Source organism: Sus scrofa, chromosome 14, assembly GCF_000003025.6.
Source record: "Sus scrofa isolate TJ Tabasco breed Duroc chromosome 14, Sscrofa11.1, whole genome shotgun sequence".
Classification (NCBI taxonomy): domain Eukaryota; kingdom Metazoa; phylum Chordata; class Mammalia; order Artiodactyla; family Suidae; genus Sus; species Sus scrofa.
The window spans coordinates 127,355,537-127,373,092 of NC_010456.5; the positions used below are offsets into that span (position 1 = coordinate 127,355,537).

At 52.9% G+C, this 17,556-nt stretch overlaps 1 protein-coding gene across 1 annotated transcript in view; it reads left to right on the plus strand.

The window, feature by feature from the left end:
* SLC18A2 (synaptic vesicular amine transporter) overlaps positions 2,069-17,556 on the plus strand; it is a 36,638-nt gene continuing 21,150 nt past the window's right edge. Inside the window, exons 1-9 of the mRNA NM_001315654.1 lie at positions 2,069-2,096; positions 2,595-2,730; positions 4,103-4,454; positions 13,223-13,281; positions 13,549-13,632; positions 13,905-13,997; positions 14,657-14,746; positions 14,852-14,895; positions 14,964-15,024. Coding sequence (NP_001302583.1) covers positions 2,610-2,730; positions 4,103-4,454; positions 13,223-13,281; positions 13,549-13,632; positions 13,905-13,997; positions 14,657-14,746; positions 14,852-14,895; positions 14,964-15,024 — 904 coding nt within the window. The 5' untranslated portion in view covers positions 2,069-2,096; positions 2,595-2,609. The remainder of the gene's footprint in view (positions 2,097-2,594; positions 2,731-4,102; positions 4,455-13,222; positions 13,282-13,548; positions 13,633-13,904; positions 13,998-14,656; positions 14,747-14,851; positions 14,896-14,963; positions 15,025-17,556) is intronic.

A 17,556-nucleotide genomic window follows, 5' to 3' on the forward strand; every position in this document is an offset into this window, starting at 1 on the left:
CTGCCTGTGGATCTCCACTTAATCCCCATGACACCCCTCCAGTATATCCAGTTGGCATCCCCATTTCAGAGATGGGGAAAGTAAGGCATGGAGAGGATATATCAGCTGCCTGAGGTCACCCATCAAGGAAGTAGACTGGGATCCAGGCATCCTTACGTGCCCTTAACCATGACGCCTCTCTGCCCCAGAGTCAGGGCCTGTGTCTTTGGGTTCTGAAACCCCAGGTGCTTTGGGGCACCCCATGGACGTGATGCCCCTCATAGCCACCTTAAACAGCTCCCTGCCATCTGTTCTCTCCTCCTAAGTGGTTTTCCTTCTCTCCTTCCTGTTTAATATTTAAGTTGCACACATCCTGGGACATCCCGGAGTCCCCATGTTACTGACCTACTTACTTATCCAACCGTTTTTCTCACATCGGGGGCAGCAATGGGAAGCAGAGGGGGTGTCTGGAAGGAAGGAAGGAGGTGCAGAGTGGGGAGCCCCACACATCACCCGATTGCTCTAAGCAGTCTCCAGCTGACAAGCAAACATTAATAAAACAAGGCCAGACTCTACTGCTGAGACTGCAGCAGATGACATTTATTCTAAGTGGCTTTCCAAGAAAACAGCTCCTGGTTCTCTCGCCCTCTTTTTTTGCTTCTCCTGCCCTCATTTTTTTTTTTTTTTTTTTTTGCTTTTTGCTTTTTAAGGGCCGCACGCTGCATGTAGAAGTTCCTGGGCTAGGTGTTGAACTGGAGCTGTAGCTGCTGGCCCAGGCCACAGCCATAGCAATGCAGCTGCATCTATGACCTACACCACAGCTCACGGCAATGCCGGAGCCTTAACCCATTGAGTGAGGTCAGGAATCAAACCTGCATCCTCCCAGAGACAACACTGGGTCCTTTACCCACTGAGCCACAATGGGAACTCCTTCTCCGGAAGCCTAGAAATGTCTCCAAAGCCCCACCTGTGTCAGGAGGATGTCTGTTTCTCTGTTATTTATCAAATGGAGAGACTTGGAAATCAAAGCTGGGCTTCTACTTGGGGCAGTGAGGATGACAGCCTCAGATCAGACACAAACAGACACTTTGCCGTTTTAACCATCTCTTAACCAGAATCCCTGGGGAAACACAGAGGGGCGAAGACTACACCACACAAGGCCTGGAGCAGCTGCCCCCCAGCCCTCTTATAAGGCACCAGTCCTCTTACTAAGACTGCAGCACACAAGGGCATGGAGCAGCTGCCCCATAGCCTTCTTACTAAGACTCACCTAGTCTCCAGGGTCCCCTGCCCAGGGTGACATGCTCCCATTTTCTAAGACCTGGACTTAAAGATCTGGGACCCCCACCTCCCCAGGCTCACTGTGGGGTGACACTGGGAGGTGTCCCTGTTTCCATATCACCATCTGGAGCGTAGCCATGGATCTGATGGTCAAAGGCTCCAAGTGGCAGCCTGTATCATGCTCTCGAGGTGGGGGAGTTGGGGCGGGGTGCAGAGTGGCTTCTCCAGAAATCTGTCGCCGGCTCCCAACACCCTAGGACCTCTTTTCCTTGGCACACTCACTAGCCTACAAGTCCTCACCGCCAATAGAGAAACCCTGAGGCTCAAAGGGAGCGTCAGCCCCTAATTGAGGCCAGATGAAAGCACTAATCCCTGACTCCTCACCTTGGCTTCTGACCCTTGACCTCGGGACCCTTGACCCCTTGCCCTGAGGCTCCTGACTTCTTCCCTCCGTGATCCAGACACTTCCTCCCGGCCGGGTCTCCACAGCACGCGGCTGTGTGCAGGGGTGGGCGAGGTTCTGTGCCCCTGGGAGGCTTTGGACGGGGAGGGGGGGAGGGAACCGCGGGGTCCCCACCGCAGAGCCCCGCAGGGCGGCGCGGGTCCGGGGCGGGGACACGGAGGCAGCGGCCACTCGGAGGCAGCGACGGCGCGGGGAGGGCGGAGGCCGGGGCGCCCCAGCCCCCCGCCCCCGCTCCGCGCCGGCCGTGACGTCAGAGCCGGACCCGGTAAACGGAGAGGCGGCGGTGGGGCGCTGGGGAGGAGACTGTGACCCTGAGCCGCCCGGACAGACGGAGCCCGCAGCGCCCAGGGCAGGCAGCCGCAGAGCGCCCGAGGTAACACCGACCTAGCTCCCGACCCACTCGGCTGCGCGCTGGAAACAGAGCGCCGCCGGGGCTCGGGGGAGAGCGGGGCCCGGCCGAGGGCAGGGGAAGCCCCCCTCCACCCCTCCCCGAGGTGCCGCGCGCGGGGCTCCGGGGCGTCCCGGGAAAGCTGGGGCGCGGGATGTGGTGCATGGTGCGCGGGGTCCCGCGACGCTTTCCGAGGGCTCGGGGGGTGAAGGGGGACCCGCGAGGGCGGTGGGGAGTCGGGAGGCGCCTGGGATGCGGCCCCGACGGCGCTCGTGGGCTTGATGCACAGGGAGCGCAGGTGCCAGGGAGGACGCGCTGGCCGCAGGTGAGCCGAGGGTGGGACGCCCGGGCCGGTCCGGCTCCGCCGGGTGCGCGGGGCTCCCGGAGCGCCCCTCCGGCGGCCGGGCCGGGCGAAGTCTGAGCCCTGGGAGTTGGGGAGCCCTCGGCCCCTCACGGCCCCTGACCGCGCACCGCGCCCCGCAGCCGAGCCCCGGAGCCATGGCCCTGAGCGAGCTGGCGCTGCTCCGCTGGCTGCAGGAGAGCCACCGCTCGCGGAAGCTCATCTTATTCATCGTGTTCCTGGCGCTGCTGCTCGACAACATGCTGCTGACCGTCGTGGGTACGTAGGGACTGGGCGTATCCCTTCCCCGAGCACCCCTTGCCATGAGTCCCACTTACCCGAGCGCGGTTCAGGAAGAGTTGGAGAACCCGCTTGGCAAAAAATGCGTTCCCCAAGGCTGCAGAACCTGGGCTACTAGCTGCGTTTGTGGCTTCGTTTTCCTGGCGGCCCGGTGAAAAAATGTGACATCTGATAACACTTGGAACTTATGTTTCCTTCTGATAATTTCCTACTTCCCCTTGTCACTTTCACTGCGGTTAAAAAAAAAATCCTATTAAGGAGGAGCAATTACCAGGATTCTAAATAGTGTTGTAATAATTATTATGCCACCTGTAAAGGTGGGTTAATACTTGGGTGTATCCCCTAAAGGAACAGGCCATCATCCCGCCTTCCACAAAAGGAGGGGACATTTAAATGCATTGATTTCATGAATGACTTGGGATGGAGACATTGCAGGACCCGTTTCAAGAGCAATTTTGACAGTGTTGGTTTTAATCTTTTTCCTGGAATGGATTTTTGAAAAACTAAACAATTGACATCCAGTTCTCTTAATTAGCTCCATTAAAGCAACAGATCTGACATGTTTTTCCTTAAAAAGATCCCAATTTTTAATGAACAAGGTGTTTTGTTTTTTTTTTAAAGGTTGGTTCCCTTCTCTCCATGTAAGGTTTTCTCTGGTGAAGGTTTTCAGAACATCAGATAGGTTTTTACATTCAGGAATATCTGAATTCTGTAACAAGGGCCCGAGTCCTCCTTTGTCTTGAGTGTTCTATTAGACACATGCCCAAAGCTTCAATTGCATCAGTTTTTCTTTCCCTTTATGAGAGTCTCAGAAATTCTTGAATCTTCCAGGTTGTAGAAAATATTGCAGCTTCCGACTCAAGCAGTAGGAAGATGAAGGGGGCCTGGTGCAATGGTTCCCAATTATTGCTTCCTGCAGGTTTATTTTTTCCTAAGCCACATAATGAAATTTAGGTTTCTATTGCCTTGATTCATTTACTTAAAGGTCTTTCTAGCCTCTTTCTGAGAAGCACTGGTTGACCCCAGGTCAGTACTGACTAGACTTCAGGTCTTGCTTTCCTAAAATATTCCCGTGAAGAAGCCCTGTGAAGAGAAAGCCCACAGAGGACAAGGGGGTCTCTGGGGCCCGACAGGTGTGCACAGAGGCTGATCCTGAGAGCGGCAGCCTTGGGGGCTTTGTTCTCAGAGCTAAGCCATGCGCACTTGTTACGTGTGGGTGTGGGGGTCCCATTCCTGAGGCAGACGTGCCCCTTCTCTGGGCTCGTTTAGCGTTGGGCATGACCCCAGTTTTGCTGGCTTTCGTCCTAGGAGAGGGTCAGTGTAGTCACCACTCTCCTATTCTTGTCCCCAGTCCCCATCATCCCAAGCTACTTGTACAGCATTGAGCATGAGAAAGATGCTGCAGAGATCCAGACAGCCAAGCCAGTGCTCACAGCCTCCACCTCTGGCGGCTTCCAGAATATCTTCTCTTACTACGACAACTCCACCATGGCCACTGGGAACCACACTGGCGACTTTCACGGGGGGCTGCTGCCGAAGGCCACCACGCAGCGCATGGTGACCAACAGGTCTGCTGCCCCTTCCGACTGTCCCAAGGAAGACAAAGACCTTCTGAATGAGAACGTGCAGGTTGGCCTGTTGTTTGCCTCGAAAGCCACCGTCCAGCTCCTCACCAACCCGTTCATCGGACTGTTGACCAACAGGTAGGTTATATTATTTTGGTCGGAGAGTTCGATGTTTATCTTGTTCCGAATCGCTGGCCCCTGGGAGTCTGTTTCACATTCATTTATCAGCATCTGGAGAACCAAAGCTGGAGAAAAATCCAGTCTCCTTCGCCTTAGGTTTCTGTCCTTTGTCACCTTCCTGTTTGATCCTCCTTTTCCCGGCCACCATGGCCACCACCGTGGGGTCGTACGTGCCATGCCGCTTTCTCTCCTCTTCCACCTCTGGTCCTGCACATCCGAGTAGACAGCCGAGGTGGTGTCCTCCAGGGCTGGCATGGCCAAGGCGCATGTGGACGGCCAGGTGGAGAACATAGGAGGTGACCTGCAGTCCCGCTGCGTGTCATGAAACATCTGGCCAACTCCGAGGTCCTGGGCACTGCACCACCTCTTCCCCCGGCAGCTTGCTGAGCTGTGGCCATGTGCACGAAGGGAAGATAATTTTTTTCTGGCTAATTTGGGCTGCCCTAACTAGCTTTACATGAATCCGGATGTTCCGGAGTCTTTCGAGACCCGTATTATTTTGAATAATTGTTCCCATTTCCATTGTCTGTGGCCATCCAGCAGATACTTGTTCTTCTACAGCTGAGGTGGCCCAGCTCTGCCTGGCACATGGGGGCTCAAAGCACAGGACAGGGGGGGGCTTGCAGAGGCAGGGAGGAGGTGTCAGCTGCAAAGAGTGGGAGCTGGTGGGGTGGCGGGCAGGGGGTGGGCTGCCATGTAGACAGTGTGGCCCCAAAGGCAGAATGAGAGAAATGTGGGGGTGTGAGGGCCCAGAGCCCTACCTGTGAACTAGGCCTAGAAGCGTGAACACAGACAAGGACTAGAGATGGAGAAGAGAACAAGAGAGGGGTGGTGAACTGAGGAGGGCAGGGCTGGGGTGCTGGGCGGGGCTGGGGCCCAAGTGCTGGAGGAGAGGGGGGTGGGTGTGTGGCGGGGGTCCCTTGAGGATCTGTAGAGCCAAGGTGGAGAGAGAGGGAGCCGAACACCCCCGGGTTTACTCCCTGGTTTAGGTTTACCTGACTTTGGCCTTGGGAAAGATGGAACCGGGCCAGCCAGGTCTTGTAATAACCTATTGTTAGGCATTTTAAGCTATGAAGCTGGGCCTTGTATTCAGATACTATTAATGTTCCCCAGAAACATCACAGCAAGCATGAGACCTTCTCAGAGTGTGACTGAGAAGGCAGGGCCAGCTCTGGTTAGGCTGGGGCTGCGGGGCGTGTCTGGGAGGTGATGAGGCTTGGGGTGGTGGCGAGGGTTCAGAGAGGGGACAGCGGACCTGCCTTTCTCCTCACTACCTGTCCTCTGACACAGACGTTGCTGGCAAGGTACTCATGGCACGTCAGATGGAAACATGTTTTCAACTTCTGTGATTTGCTTGTCTGCACGGAGTAGTGCCATTGAATCAATTTTAACCATCCCAAGCCACATCCCGCCTCCAGCGGGTAGTGCGCTGTAGTCAGGCAGCTACATAAAATGCAAAGCAAATTAACCCAGGACGATGGGCTGGTTGTGAGCCCACCAAGAGGCACCATTGTCAAGGTGGCATTCAGCAGTTCATCTATTCTTTAGAAGGAAAACCAAAGAGACCTCTGTAGCTGCAGGGTTTCCTTTCTTTTTTCAAGACTAAGAGCGCTTCTTAAAATGCATGTGGTATAATTACAGCACACAGTTCAGGGTTTTGTGTTCTGAGAAAGCAAAGAGCTCAAATACTATATGGGAAAATTGAGGACATTATTGTAATCATGCCTTGCCAATTACTTGGGCGTGAGTGTTAGCTGTACAGCGCGTGACTCAGAAACTCGGCTGAAATGGTGTGAGCGTTCCAGTCTTCCAAATATAAATGGCAAATGGAAAGCTTTTTTTTAAAAAAAAAAAATCCTGTTCATGTTTTTAATGCTTTGCTTGTGCTGTAGGGAGGCAGCTTGTTTAAAACCAGTAGGACCTTTCTCATTTTATTTTATTTTTTTTTAAATTTTAAAATTTTTTGTCTTTTTGCCATTTCTTGGGCCACTCCCGCTGCATATAGAGGTTCCCAGGCTAGGGGTCTAATTGGAGCTGTAGCTGCCAGTCTACACCAGAGCCACAGCAACGCGGGATCGGATCCACGTCTGCGACCTACACCACAGCTCATGGCAATGCCGGATCGTTAACCCCCTGAGCAAGGTCAGGGATCGAACCTGCAACCTCATAGTTTCTAGTTGGATTCGTTAACCACTGTACCACGACAGGAACTCCTTTGTTTTTTTTGTTTTTTTTCCTTTCTCATTTTAAATACTCCACATGATTTGACATTGCAGGCCCCTGAGGCTCAGGTTTGGGGCTCCAAAAAAATTATCATCCAAGAAGAAACAAATTTCCTTTAGCGACCTGTGAAACTTAGTCTGTGTGTCTGGTGAATAATCCCCTTGGGAATGTACTGAGCACAAAATTTTAATCCCCAACGCATCCTCCCAGCTCTTCAGCAAATTTCAAAATAATTTCTTCATCTTCTCACACTGCCTCGTGATGTGGGAATGCCAACAAATTGAACCAACTCTGTGGTCCCTCCAGAGTGATCACGGTAAGTAATTTTTCTAACATTTTCCAAGCCCCGTAGATATGAATTTGGGGACATGCAGCATTTCCGGGCCCTCCCTGGCTCTGCATAGAGAAGTAAGAATACGTTTCCCTTTGCAGAATCTTCCCTTGTGGGCCATTGCAAATAGCCTTTTGATGTAATTTGTGCCAATCACATCCGCAATTACCAACAAGATGTGTGACTCACATTTTCAGTGTTGTAAAGAAGTGAGTTTAGAGTGGCATTTGATGCTGGGTGTAAAACATATTAGTTTCTGATTGAAGAGTAGTTAAAACAGGAAGCATCAGGTCTCGAGGAGACTTTAGCGAAAGCTTTTGGGTCAGTCTTAGTATTTTAGAGGCGAAGGGGTTTGCCACTCAGGAGGAGAAAGCATTTGTCCAGACTCTCTGGCCAATGCCTTTCTCCCTTCTCTTTCTTTCCACTTGCTTACTGTTACCAGTGTGTACCTTTAGCTTCAATAAATAAGTAATGCAGGTCAAAATGGGTCTTTCTTGCACCTACTTGGGCTCTCCCTGGCTGCACAGGCTGAATGGGTAAAAGCCAAACAGTGGGTTGTTGGGTGCTCTTCTTATTCAAGGGGAGGCAGTTTAGAAAACATCAGCCTTTTTGGGAGGTGGTTCCTCCCTCACCTCCTTGGCCTTAGAAAAAGATCTTCCAGCTCAGAACGTGAACTGGTCTGGCTTCCCAGTGTATCTGCGGCGCTTCTGCCTCTGGCAGTGGGGAGAAGCGAGGCCTCCTGCCTCCCCTAAGATGCGCGGTGAGCTTCCTAAAGACGGGCTTCTTGCTGTCAGCGGGACATACTCTGAAATGAGACTCCCATCAGCACACATGTCATATCCCGAACCCCTGTGTTACAACCTGGGGCCCCATTATTCCTGGTCGCGGTGCTGCGGGGCGAGGGGCTTTTCGTGGGTAGGTAATACAGGAGACAGGCTGCCCGGCTCTTGTGTTAAATGTTGGATAAGATCTCAAGCCAGACCCTGAAAATAAAAAATGACAGTTCTTGGGCAGCATGTACGTGCTCCCTTGGCTGTTGTATGATACAGATAATTCCTGTGTCACTGATTCTCCAGGACTGTGTTTTTACTGAGGATTATGTGACCAGCTAGGGAGCAAAGGACCTCTGATTTTTGGTGAGGGTGGGGAATCCCACATCCAGTAACGCACTTTCCAGCGCCTGTGGGTGCCTGGCTTGACTTGAGCGCCGACTTTGAGGTGTGTGTGACTTTTCTCATTCTGGTTTATTCATTTCATGATCATAGTTGTGAGTATAAGAGTGTGGAAGGACTTAGACTAGCAACACCGGTTGTCATTTGGCCCAGCAGGCATGTTTTAGACAGGCACACACATAAGAGGAACGTTCCAGACAGGGCAACCAGGGAAACCATGGGAAAACCAGCTTTACATTTCTCTCTCCAATGCGTCAGGTGAAGCGCGTGGCATTGTCATCTTGCTTAACATAAGGCTTCCCTAGCAGTTGCATTTTCAGACCCAAGATGCTGCAAACTGAACCCGGCCCCTCTGAAAGGGTTAACCTGCTGGGGGCAGGATGGCTCCAGCTTGTCAAAGTCTCAGGGGTCTGCTTTTTATCAAGTCCACGTCAGTGGCCTAATTCATTTCCATAGTTACCTACTATATTTGAAAGGCAGTTATTTTTCCTCGCAAATCTTCACTAACATCTGAACCCCAGGGAGAAAGCCACAGGGCATGAAATCTCTACAGAATCTACTGTGCGTGGGTTTTTTTTTTTTTTTTTTTTTTTTTTTTTCCCCTCTAGCTTCAGGCAGTGGGTCTGGAGTGGGCTTTGTAGGAATAAGCAGTGACCTTTTCAAAGAGCTTTTCCGCAGCAGGGAAACCAGCTATTCTGGAAAGGGATCTCCCATCCTAGATGTTGGCAGGATGCTGGGGATGGCGTGACGGAGTCTCTGCTTTGAAATCCGGAGAAGCCGGCGGTGGAATCGGCTCCTTCTCGTGGGAGCAGAGCCTTCAGTGAGCTGTGTCGGGGACACCTGGAGAATAATAAATCCAAGGCGTGTGATGGTCCCTGGACGCATCTACTAGCTGCAAAGGACAGACCCAGGGCTCACCCTAAGAATTTTGTTTTATTTGCGGAAAGGTTGACCGTAAGCTTCCTAGTACATCCTAGCAAATGTAAGCTACCTTTCCGTTCACTGAAATGGGGGTGTTGCGATCATTGAATAGCGAGATGTCACCTCTTGTCTCATCTTGTACCCGCCCTGTCCCTTGCTTTAGTCCCTCAACATAGCAGAGCAAGCCAAAGTCTGAGCAAGCCTGAGAAGTGAGTTTACGTTAATCTCCAGAAGAAAGATAAACTAGTTAGTAGCATTAGAGAAAACGTCTTGATTGTCAGGACCCATTCAGGGACAGCGTGGGGTTTCTCTGCTGACTGGGTAGGGACAGGTTATGAATATAACGCTTTCGGCTTTGCGTTTTTTCTCTGGGATTCATGCATGTGATTTTCATTCTTACTCCAGTTGGATCCGCCGCTCGCTGATGCTCTCTCTGCAGGATGACTCACGAGGGGATGATAATGGGATATTTGGCTAAAGGTTCGCCACATCAGATGTAGGTCATCTTAGTGGCACTGTAATTGAGGTGGCATTAAATGGGGACAAGAGGTGACTCGGACGTTTATGACTAATGTCAGCTGAGGTTCTGTCCAGCGAGGAGGTGTCGTGGGGAAGGAGAAGGGCCGTGGCGATCTGCCCATCACTCAGTGACCTGGGGCCTTGGGCAGCTTTCCTGAGGAGGGTGCTCAGGGGCAGGAGAGTCTGGGGGGGGGGGGGGACACCAGGAGCTGGATTTGCCTGGGGGTGGCTCCGGGGAAGGAAGCTGCCCAGCCCTTTCCACTGGGCGGCCCTGTCAGCGGCGTGGCCAGTGTGGGAAGTGTAGGGCATGTGTCATGAGACGAAGCAGCATGTGCCCAGTGGCATTAGAAGCAGGTGGTTTGCTCTATGACGACTGGTGAGCCAGTGCACCTCTGAACCTCGGCTTTCTCATCCAAGGTGAGGGCTTGGACTGGCCAGCCTAGGAGTTTCCTTCTAGCTTTGCTCTTTGGTTATTCCACTCATGCTTTGTTGAAATCCCAATGAAATTAGAAAACAAAAACAAAAACCACAGAGTTCCTGTCGTGGCTCAGTGGAAACGAAGCTGACTAGCATCCAGGAGGACGAGGGTTCGATCCCTGGCCTTGCTTAGTGGGTTAAGCATCCATCACTGCTGTGAGCTGTGGTGCAGGTTGCAGATGTGGCTCGGACCCTGCGTTGCTGTGGTGTAGGCTAGCAGCTGTAGCTCCGATTTGACCTTTAGCCTGGGAACCTCCATATGCTGTGGGAGCGGCCCTGAAAAGACTAAAACAACAATAACAACAACAAAACCCCAAAACCACAATAGTAGCTGCAGCATTTTGAAAGAAAAGACAGCACCTGGCCTTGGTAAAAAGAACCCTCCACGACACATAGCCCTGTGGGTATGGAGCCACCTGGTCCTAAAAGATACTGTGGACCCTGCATTCCACTCACCCCATGTGAACTTCTGCTCTGGTGACTGGTGTTCCCACCAAAGTGTCTGTTAGCAGGACCTGGCACACCTTAGGCACTCGAGATAGACCCACTGCCCTGAATTTGGGGCAAGTGACTTAAATTCCTGGAGCCTCAGTATGGCCATCTGAAAATAGGGAAAAAGCCAGTTAGGTCTCAGAATTATGGTGAGAATCACAGGTGACCCTGCACACCAGTTCTTTGAGTACTTTTTCCAGGAATGTTGGAGCATCCCTGTAAGAAGGAGCCCACCCCCGCTGTGTGTGGCCAGGTGCCCTTGGCTAGTGGCTGGGCTGGAGGCTGGATGTAACATCACTGGTATTCCAGTAGCTTTGACACATGTATGGTTTCTCCAAGTAGGAGCTTGAAGGGGGTGAGAAAGAGGCCTGTGTTTATTCCAGAGCAGGCGTATGTGATAGTTGCTAAGGAAAACTAAGCACCTGTGAATTCTCTCTGAGCCTCTGGCAGTTTCCTTAGTCGGTATCCAGTGGGGCCATGTTGGACCCGGTGTTGTGAATGGGCTTCTTTTGCCCACATGGGTAAGTGCACAAAGCAGGCAGCTCGGGACTTGTGGAGACAAGAGAAGCTGCTGTTTGATGGCATGGAACAGTGGTTCAGAACCCTGGTATTCCTAGTTCGCTGGATTGGCTTCAAGCCCCGCTTTGTGAATTATAAGCTCATTTCAGGTTACAATAGAGGAATCTTTGCCTGTGTTTGTGGGAGGGCGACTGCCTGGGAATGTCATGATTTTGTGATGATTTGGTTTCTGGATGCTCATAAAGCAGTTAAGAAAAATAGGAGCTTGGGGAGTTCCCGTCGTGGCTCAGTGGTTAACGAATCCGATTAGGAACCATGAGGTTGCGGGTTCGATCCCTGCCCTTGCCCAGTGGGTTAAGGATCCGGCGTTGCCATGAGCTGTGGTGTAGGTTGCAGACACGGCTTGGATCCTGAGTGGCTGTGGCTGTGGCTGTGGCCGGCAGCTACAGCTCCAATTAGACCCCTAGCCTGGGAACCTCCATATGCCATGGGAGTGGCCCTAGAAAAGGCAAAAAGACAAAAAAAGAAAAAGAAAAATAGGCTCTTGGGAGAGTTCTCTTATGTCAGTAGGTCAAGGCTCCAGCGTTGTCACTGCTGTGGCTCAGGTTTGATCCCTGGCCCGGGAATTTTCACATGCTGCAGGTGACGCCAAAAAAGAGAAATATTGAGCTTGACCAGAACTTTTAGGAGGGTTCAGTTTTGAGCCACATAGGCCTTCTGTCTACCTGAGGAGGTGGTAAAGTTTGCAAGGAAAAGTCCTAGACTGGATGGAATAGCCCTGAGTGAGCCCTAGGATATGTGACAAGTCAGTTTTTGGCACTGACTTGTCTGTAAAATGGGAAAGTTATCTGTAAAATGGGAAAGTTAGCAAATCATTTGGCTCATGGGTGTAAGTACTTAGAGAATTGAGTTTAACCTTTAGGTGAAGACATTGTCATTATGACTTTTTTTTTTTTTAGTCTTTTTAGGGCTGCACCCACGATATAGGGAGGTTCCCAGGCTAGGGACTGAATTGGAGCTGCAGCTGCCAGCCTACGCCACAGCCACAGCCACGCCAGATCCGAGCCGGGTCTTCCACCTACACCACAGCTCATGGCCACACTGGATCCTTAACCCACTGAGTGAGGCCAGGGATCGAACCCGCAACCTCATGATTCCTAGTCAGATTCGTTACCGCTGTGCCACAGCAGGAATTCCCTCGTGCCCTCATTCTTATGCCCCGTGCATAAGACAGGGACCCACCTGCTTGTTTAATCTGCAGAAACAGAGGGAAAGGAAGAGAATGAGTGAGGACACATTTCTGAAGCACTGTTATGTCCCAGGCGCGTCTGGTAGCAGTTTAACATTCATGTCTCGTTTACTACCCGCTTCAGCTCCGCGAGTGGGGGGTGCTCGCTGTAAGGGGTTGAGGGGCGATTTGCCTGGTGGAGTGGCAGAGCCAGGTGTCAGCCAGGGCTTTGGCACCAGAAGCCAGGGTCTTCCCACCTCTCCTGTCCACCTGGTGACAAAGCCCTGTATGGACACCCATCTTACAGGGGAATTAGGATGTTGAATTTTTGCACAGAAAACAAGGCCTGTCTTTCTCCACTGGGCCTCATCGGGGTCAACATAAAGACACATCTGAAAATCTGCTGCCGCCTGTTGCCTCTTAGATGTAGGGCCGTTGTGTCTGCTGTCCATTGAATCACATGGTGACCTTTTGCGCGAAGCATTTGATTGCCGTTTGTCCCTTTTGGGGCAGCTCTAGCAAAGACTATAATTAAAGAGCCTTGTTCACAATGATGGAAACAGGAGCTGTGTATTTTGGATGTGTTCTGGGTTCCTTGCCGATATTAACATTTATTCCAGAGGAATTTCTCTTCAGAGAGGCAGTCCATAAATGTATTCACGTTGCAAGACAGTCAAACAGAAAAAAGGTCATGTCGGAAGAAGCACCTGCTATATGAACTTTTAGCGAAGTTGACCGAACACTTACCACCTGATCCCAAGGGGTAAGCGGGAGAGGCTCAATCGAAAGGCTTAAAAAAACTACAAAGCAGTCACCAGATTTGCGCTGTGGTCCTGTTTTGCAGAATCGGCTATCCGATCCCAATGTTCGCTGGCTTCTGCATCATGTTTATCTCCACAATTAGTAAGTGGCTGATGTTTGCCCTCTGAATGTGGGTCCCTGGCTGGGCTCTGACTGCAGCCACCCATTGGGAATTGAGAACACAGCCTGGGGGTGGGTGTGTCGGCAACAGCTGCAGAACAGAGCCCTTGGGAGAGGGCTTCAGGGAGCAGAAGCACCCTGCAGGGGTGGTTGGTACAGAAACGCCCCGTGGGGTGAGGGTGAGGACCCTGCGGTCACAGCATCAGCAGGGCCCGCACTGACACGGCTCGGCCGCTCTCCCCTCTGCAGTGTTCGCCTTCTCCCGCAGTTACGCCTTCCTGCTCATCGCCAGGTCGCTGCAGGGCATCGGTTCCTCCTGCTCCTCCGTAGCTGGTAGGTGTAGACACGCTGAAGTCAGTGCCTGGGGATCTTCGGTCTGTCTGAGGGGCCGCTGGCATTGCCCGGGCTGGAGGCCTCTACAGAATGAGTTGGAATGGTTCAGGGAATCAAAGCATTGGTGGTGGTGGGTGGCAGTGGGTTCGTGGAGGAGGTGCCCACTTCTTCGTGATTCTGCTTGGCCGTATGTTTTGTTGGTCTGGCAGGTGTGGGAAGGGCGAGTCTGGGGCTCCCAGAGCTCAGCTGTTAGCCTTTCTTTTCCTGTTTAGGGATGGGCATGCTGGCCAGCGTGTACACCGATGATGAGGAGAGAGGCAACGCCATGGGGATCGCCCTGGGAGGCCTGGCCATGGGGGTCTTAGGTGGGTGCGGTGCTGCGGAGGCCAGCTGGGAGGTGGGGCCCTTTCCCACGACTGTCCTCTTTCCTCCCCTGCTTTCATGGAGCCTTTGTAAAGCGGTGGGAGGATTCTGACCTGGGCTCCCCAGACCTCGAGGGCCCAGATATAAAACCAGGTCTTGAACCAGAGTGATCTGCCAAGGTCCTTTCCCTCGAACGTTTTCTGAGTCGCATCCCACCCGAGGACCTTCCCGCTCTCTGAACCTGCCTCCCTCAGCGGCCCTGGCCGAGCTCCCAGACCCGGGGCAAGCACCTCCGCTGAGCCGTCCTCCACCCTCTGTTGCACTGCTGGCCTCATCTGGGAGCCCGTGGTCCCTGGCTGTGCTGCTTTATAAGCACCACGAAGCCCTCATTGGTCCTTTTTCCTGCGCACGTCTGTTCCCTGGGTTCTTAGTTTTCTCTGACCTTTGCTTTTGGGGTGAACTTTATAGGTTCTTGCTCATGTCTCAGGTGTGAAACTTTACCACTTGGAGGAAGTTTTCAGGGTAGCTTAACACTGCTGAGTGGAGCATAGGGTGGCCAGCCCACCTAGTGTTTGGAACAGAGTGGAGGGAGAAGTGGCTCTCGTTTGGGGATTGGGGGCGTCAGTCCTGGGGCCTGGCACTGCCCCTCTCTTCCCTGCAGTGGGCCCCCCCTTCGGGAGTGTGCTGTATGAGTTTGTGGGGAAGACGGCTCCGTTCCTGGTGCTGGCCGCCCTGGTGCTCTTGGATGGTGGTGAGTGAGTCCACGTGGGTGCCTTGGCCATGACCTTGGGGGCAGTGAGCTTGGGGTCCCTGTGGGCAGGGGCTGGGGCCACACTTTCCTTTTTCTCTCTTGTAGCTATTCAGCTCTTTGTGCTCCAGCCATCCCGGGTGCAGCCAGAGGTGAGCAGCAGGGCAAGGTGGGCCTGTGGTGGCCGTGTGGCCTCTTCTAACCCCTGTTTTCCCAACAGAGCCAGAAGGGGACACCGCTAACCACGCTGCTGAGGGACCCGTACATCCTCATTGCCGCAGGTGGGTGCCCAGCTGCCCCGCTTCTTCCCAGCCAAGGGCCGGGGGGCAAGGACCAGTGTTCATTTTGCTGCTGGAAACATTGGGCTGCAGAAAAACATGAAAGGCACACAAGAGATCATAAGTCACGAGAAATGGTTTTCTTCCATCAGCAGTTCTGGACACAGCCAAGCTCCTTTGTGGTTTTTCATTTGGGGCAAAGATGTCTGAGTCCCAGAAATACCCTCCACAGCGGATTGTTCGGGGCCAAATTTGCTCACTGTGTTTGTGTCTGAGGCCATCATGGTTTGGCCTTGACCTTCGGGAAGGAGTCCGTGGCCTCCTGCCAGTGGCTTAGGTGGGTGGTCCGAGTCACCTTGGCGTCTCTGAATAGAGACCACAGCAGGGGCCAAGGGGAGCCCCCCCCCCCTTTCTGTGGAGCTGCCATCCTGTGCAGAGGCAGGCAGGCCAGCTGGAAGACACCCTTCGGGTTCTTGGCGCAGGTGGGCTCAGAGGACACCCTGGGGTCCTCTGGCTCTTGGGGGTGGGGGCATTATCCTGCCCATTGGCAGCATCCATCCGAGTGACTGTCCTCCCATGACCATCCCAGGGGCACAGACCCAGGGCTGCCTAAGGAGGGGGCTGCCTCAGGAGGGGCCAGCCTATGCAGCCTGGGCCCGGACGCTGTGGTCAGCAGTGGCCCTTGGGGTTGGGCCGGAGAGGACAGCCGTGCAGTGTGGCATCAGTCTGGTTAGGGTTCCCTCCAGTTAGGGTCACAGGCGCTGGGGTTGGGGGAGCCTGGGGGGAGCTGAGGCCCTCCATCCTGAGGGCATTCAGAGTCGCTGTTTTCAAAACCCCAGGCTGGTCTTGTTAAGCCGTCTGCTGCTGGGTTTCTTCAGGGCAGCACATAGGCGTCTCTAGTCTAGACCTTGTCTGTCATGCCTGTTGACCAAAGGGTTCTAAACCTGGTGTGGTGACCTCCTCATGCAGGGGGAGCTCTCAGTGCCCCCAGCAGGACACAGGGAAAAGATTCCAGAGCTGAGCTTCCCCTGGAGCCCTGGCTGTCCAAGGTAGGGATGGGAGATGTGTGGTGAGAGGTGGGGGCCAGAGGTGCGGGTCCCTGCCCCTTGGGGCAGACCTGCGGGCGGGTGGTGCTGCCTTGACCCTCGCAGCCTTGCTCCTACCCGCGGAAGAAACATAGAGATCCAGCCAGCCTAGATGGGGGAGCTGGGGGCCAGGCGGTGTCTCATTTGTACCAGTGGGATTTTAGTTTATGGAGGTGACTGAGTGATGAGGTTAATCACATTGAAGGAAGAGTTTATTATTTACATTCTCAAGAAAAGGGGGGGAGTTCCCTTTGTGTTGCAGCAGTGAACGAATATGACTAGAAACCATGAGGTTGCGGGTTCAATCCCTGGCCTTGCTCAATGGCTTAAGGGTTTGGCGTTGCCGTGAGCTGTGGTGTAGGTCGCAGATGCGGCTTGGATCTGGCATTGCTATGGCTCTGGCATAGGCCGGCAGCTACAGCTCCGATTAGACCCCTAGCCTGGGAGCCTCCCTATGCCGTGGATGTGGCCCTAGAAAAGGCAAAAATATAAAACAAGGTGGGGGGGCATGTGACATTGCTTGGGGCCACATAAGGAAGTGACAGGTTTGGGCAGGAGGCTGAAAGGGGTGAAGGGAAGGTCTAGGTCAGAGCCCCGGGATTTCCATGGGACAGACAGGTCAGGGTAAGCAGTTTGGGATTGGCTAGTTTAAATGATTCCAGTCCGGGAGTTCCCTCTGTGGTGCAGTGGGTTAGGAATCTGACTGTGGCAGCTCAGGTTGCTGCGGAGGAGCAGGTTCGATCCCTGGCTGGGTACAGCGGGCTAAAGGATCTGGCATTGCTGCAGGTGTGCTGCAGGCCACAGCTCAGATTCAGTCCCTGGCCTGGGAACTTCCATATGCTGGTGAGGCCATAAAATTAAAAAAAGGAAATTCTAGTCTGGGGGCTGTCCCCATTGCCTGGGGGGATTTAAGTGCAGGGGATACTGGCAGGGTGGGTCAGAGTTAGATAAAGGGGGGCTCAGAGTATGGGCTCCGGATCACAGGAGGCGTGAACAACTCTGTTGTTAGATTGTCCCTGTAATTAAGGTCAAATAGTCAAGTACAGAATCCACGAAAACACGGAACAGGTGGGTGAGGGGAGTCCAGCCATTTCAGCATCATTTTTATGGTCTGTCTTTAAATGTTACAAAGAGTGAAAAAAACCTTTCTTCCTGTTCTGAGCACCTTAATCACGACTGCAGGATGTTCTTTGAATCAGGATTCTAGCAAATTAGAGGCTCCGCCGTACACGGCACAGGAAGTTCTCAGAACGATGGGAACAGTTCTGTGTGTTTTCTTCCAAGTGGTTTTACATTTACAAAGGGATCTGGTTAACACAGTGATAATGATATTTACATGGCTACGCTATAGGTATAGTTGATTAAAAAAAAAAAAATCCTTCAACAGCATATTTGCACTGAATGCTCTAGATTTTGGGGCAACCAAGGGCCTCCTTAGAAATAATCTGTG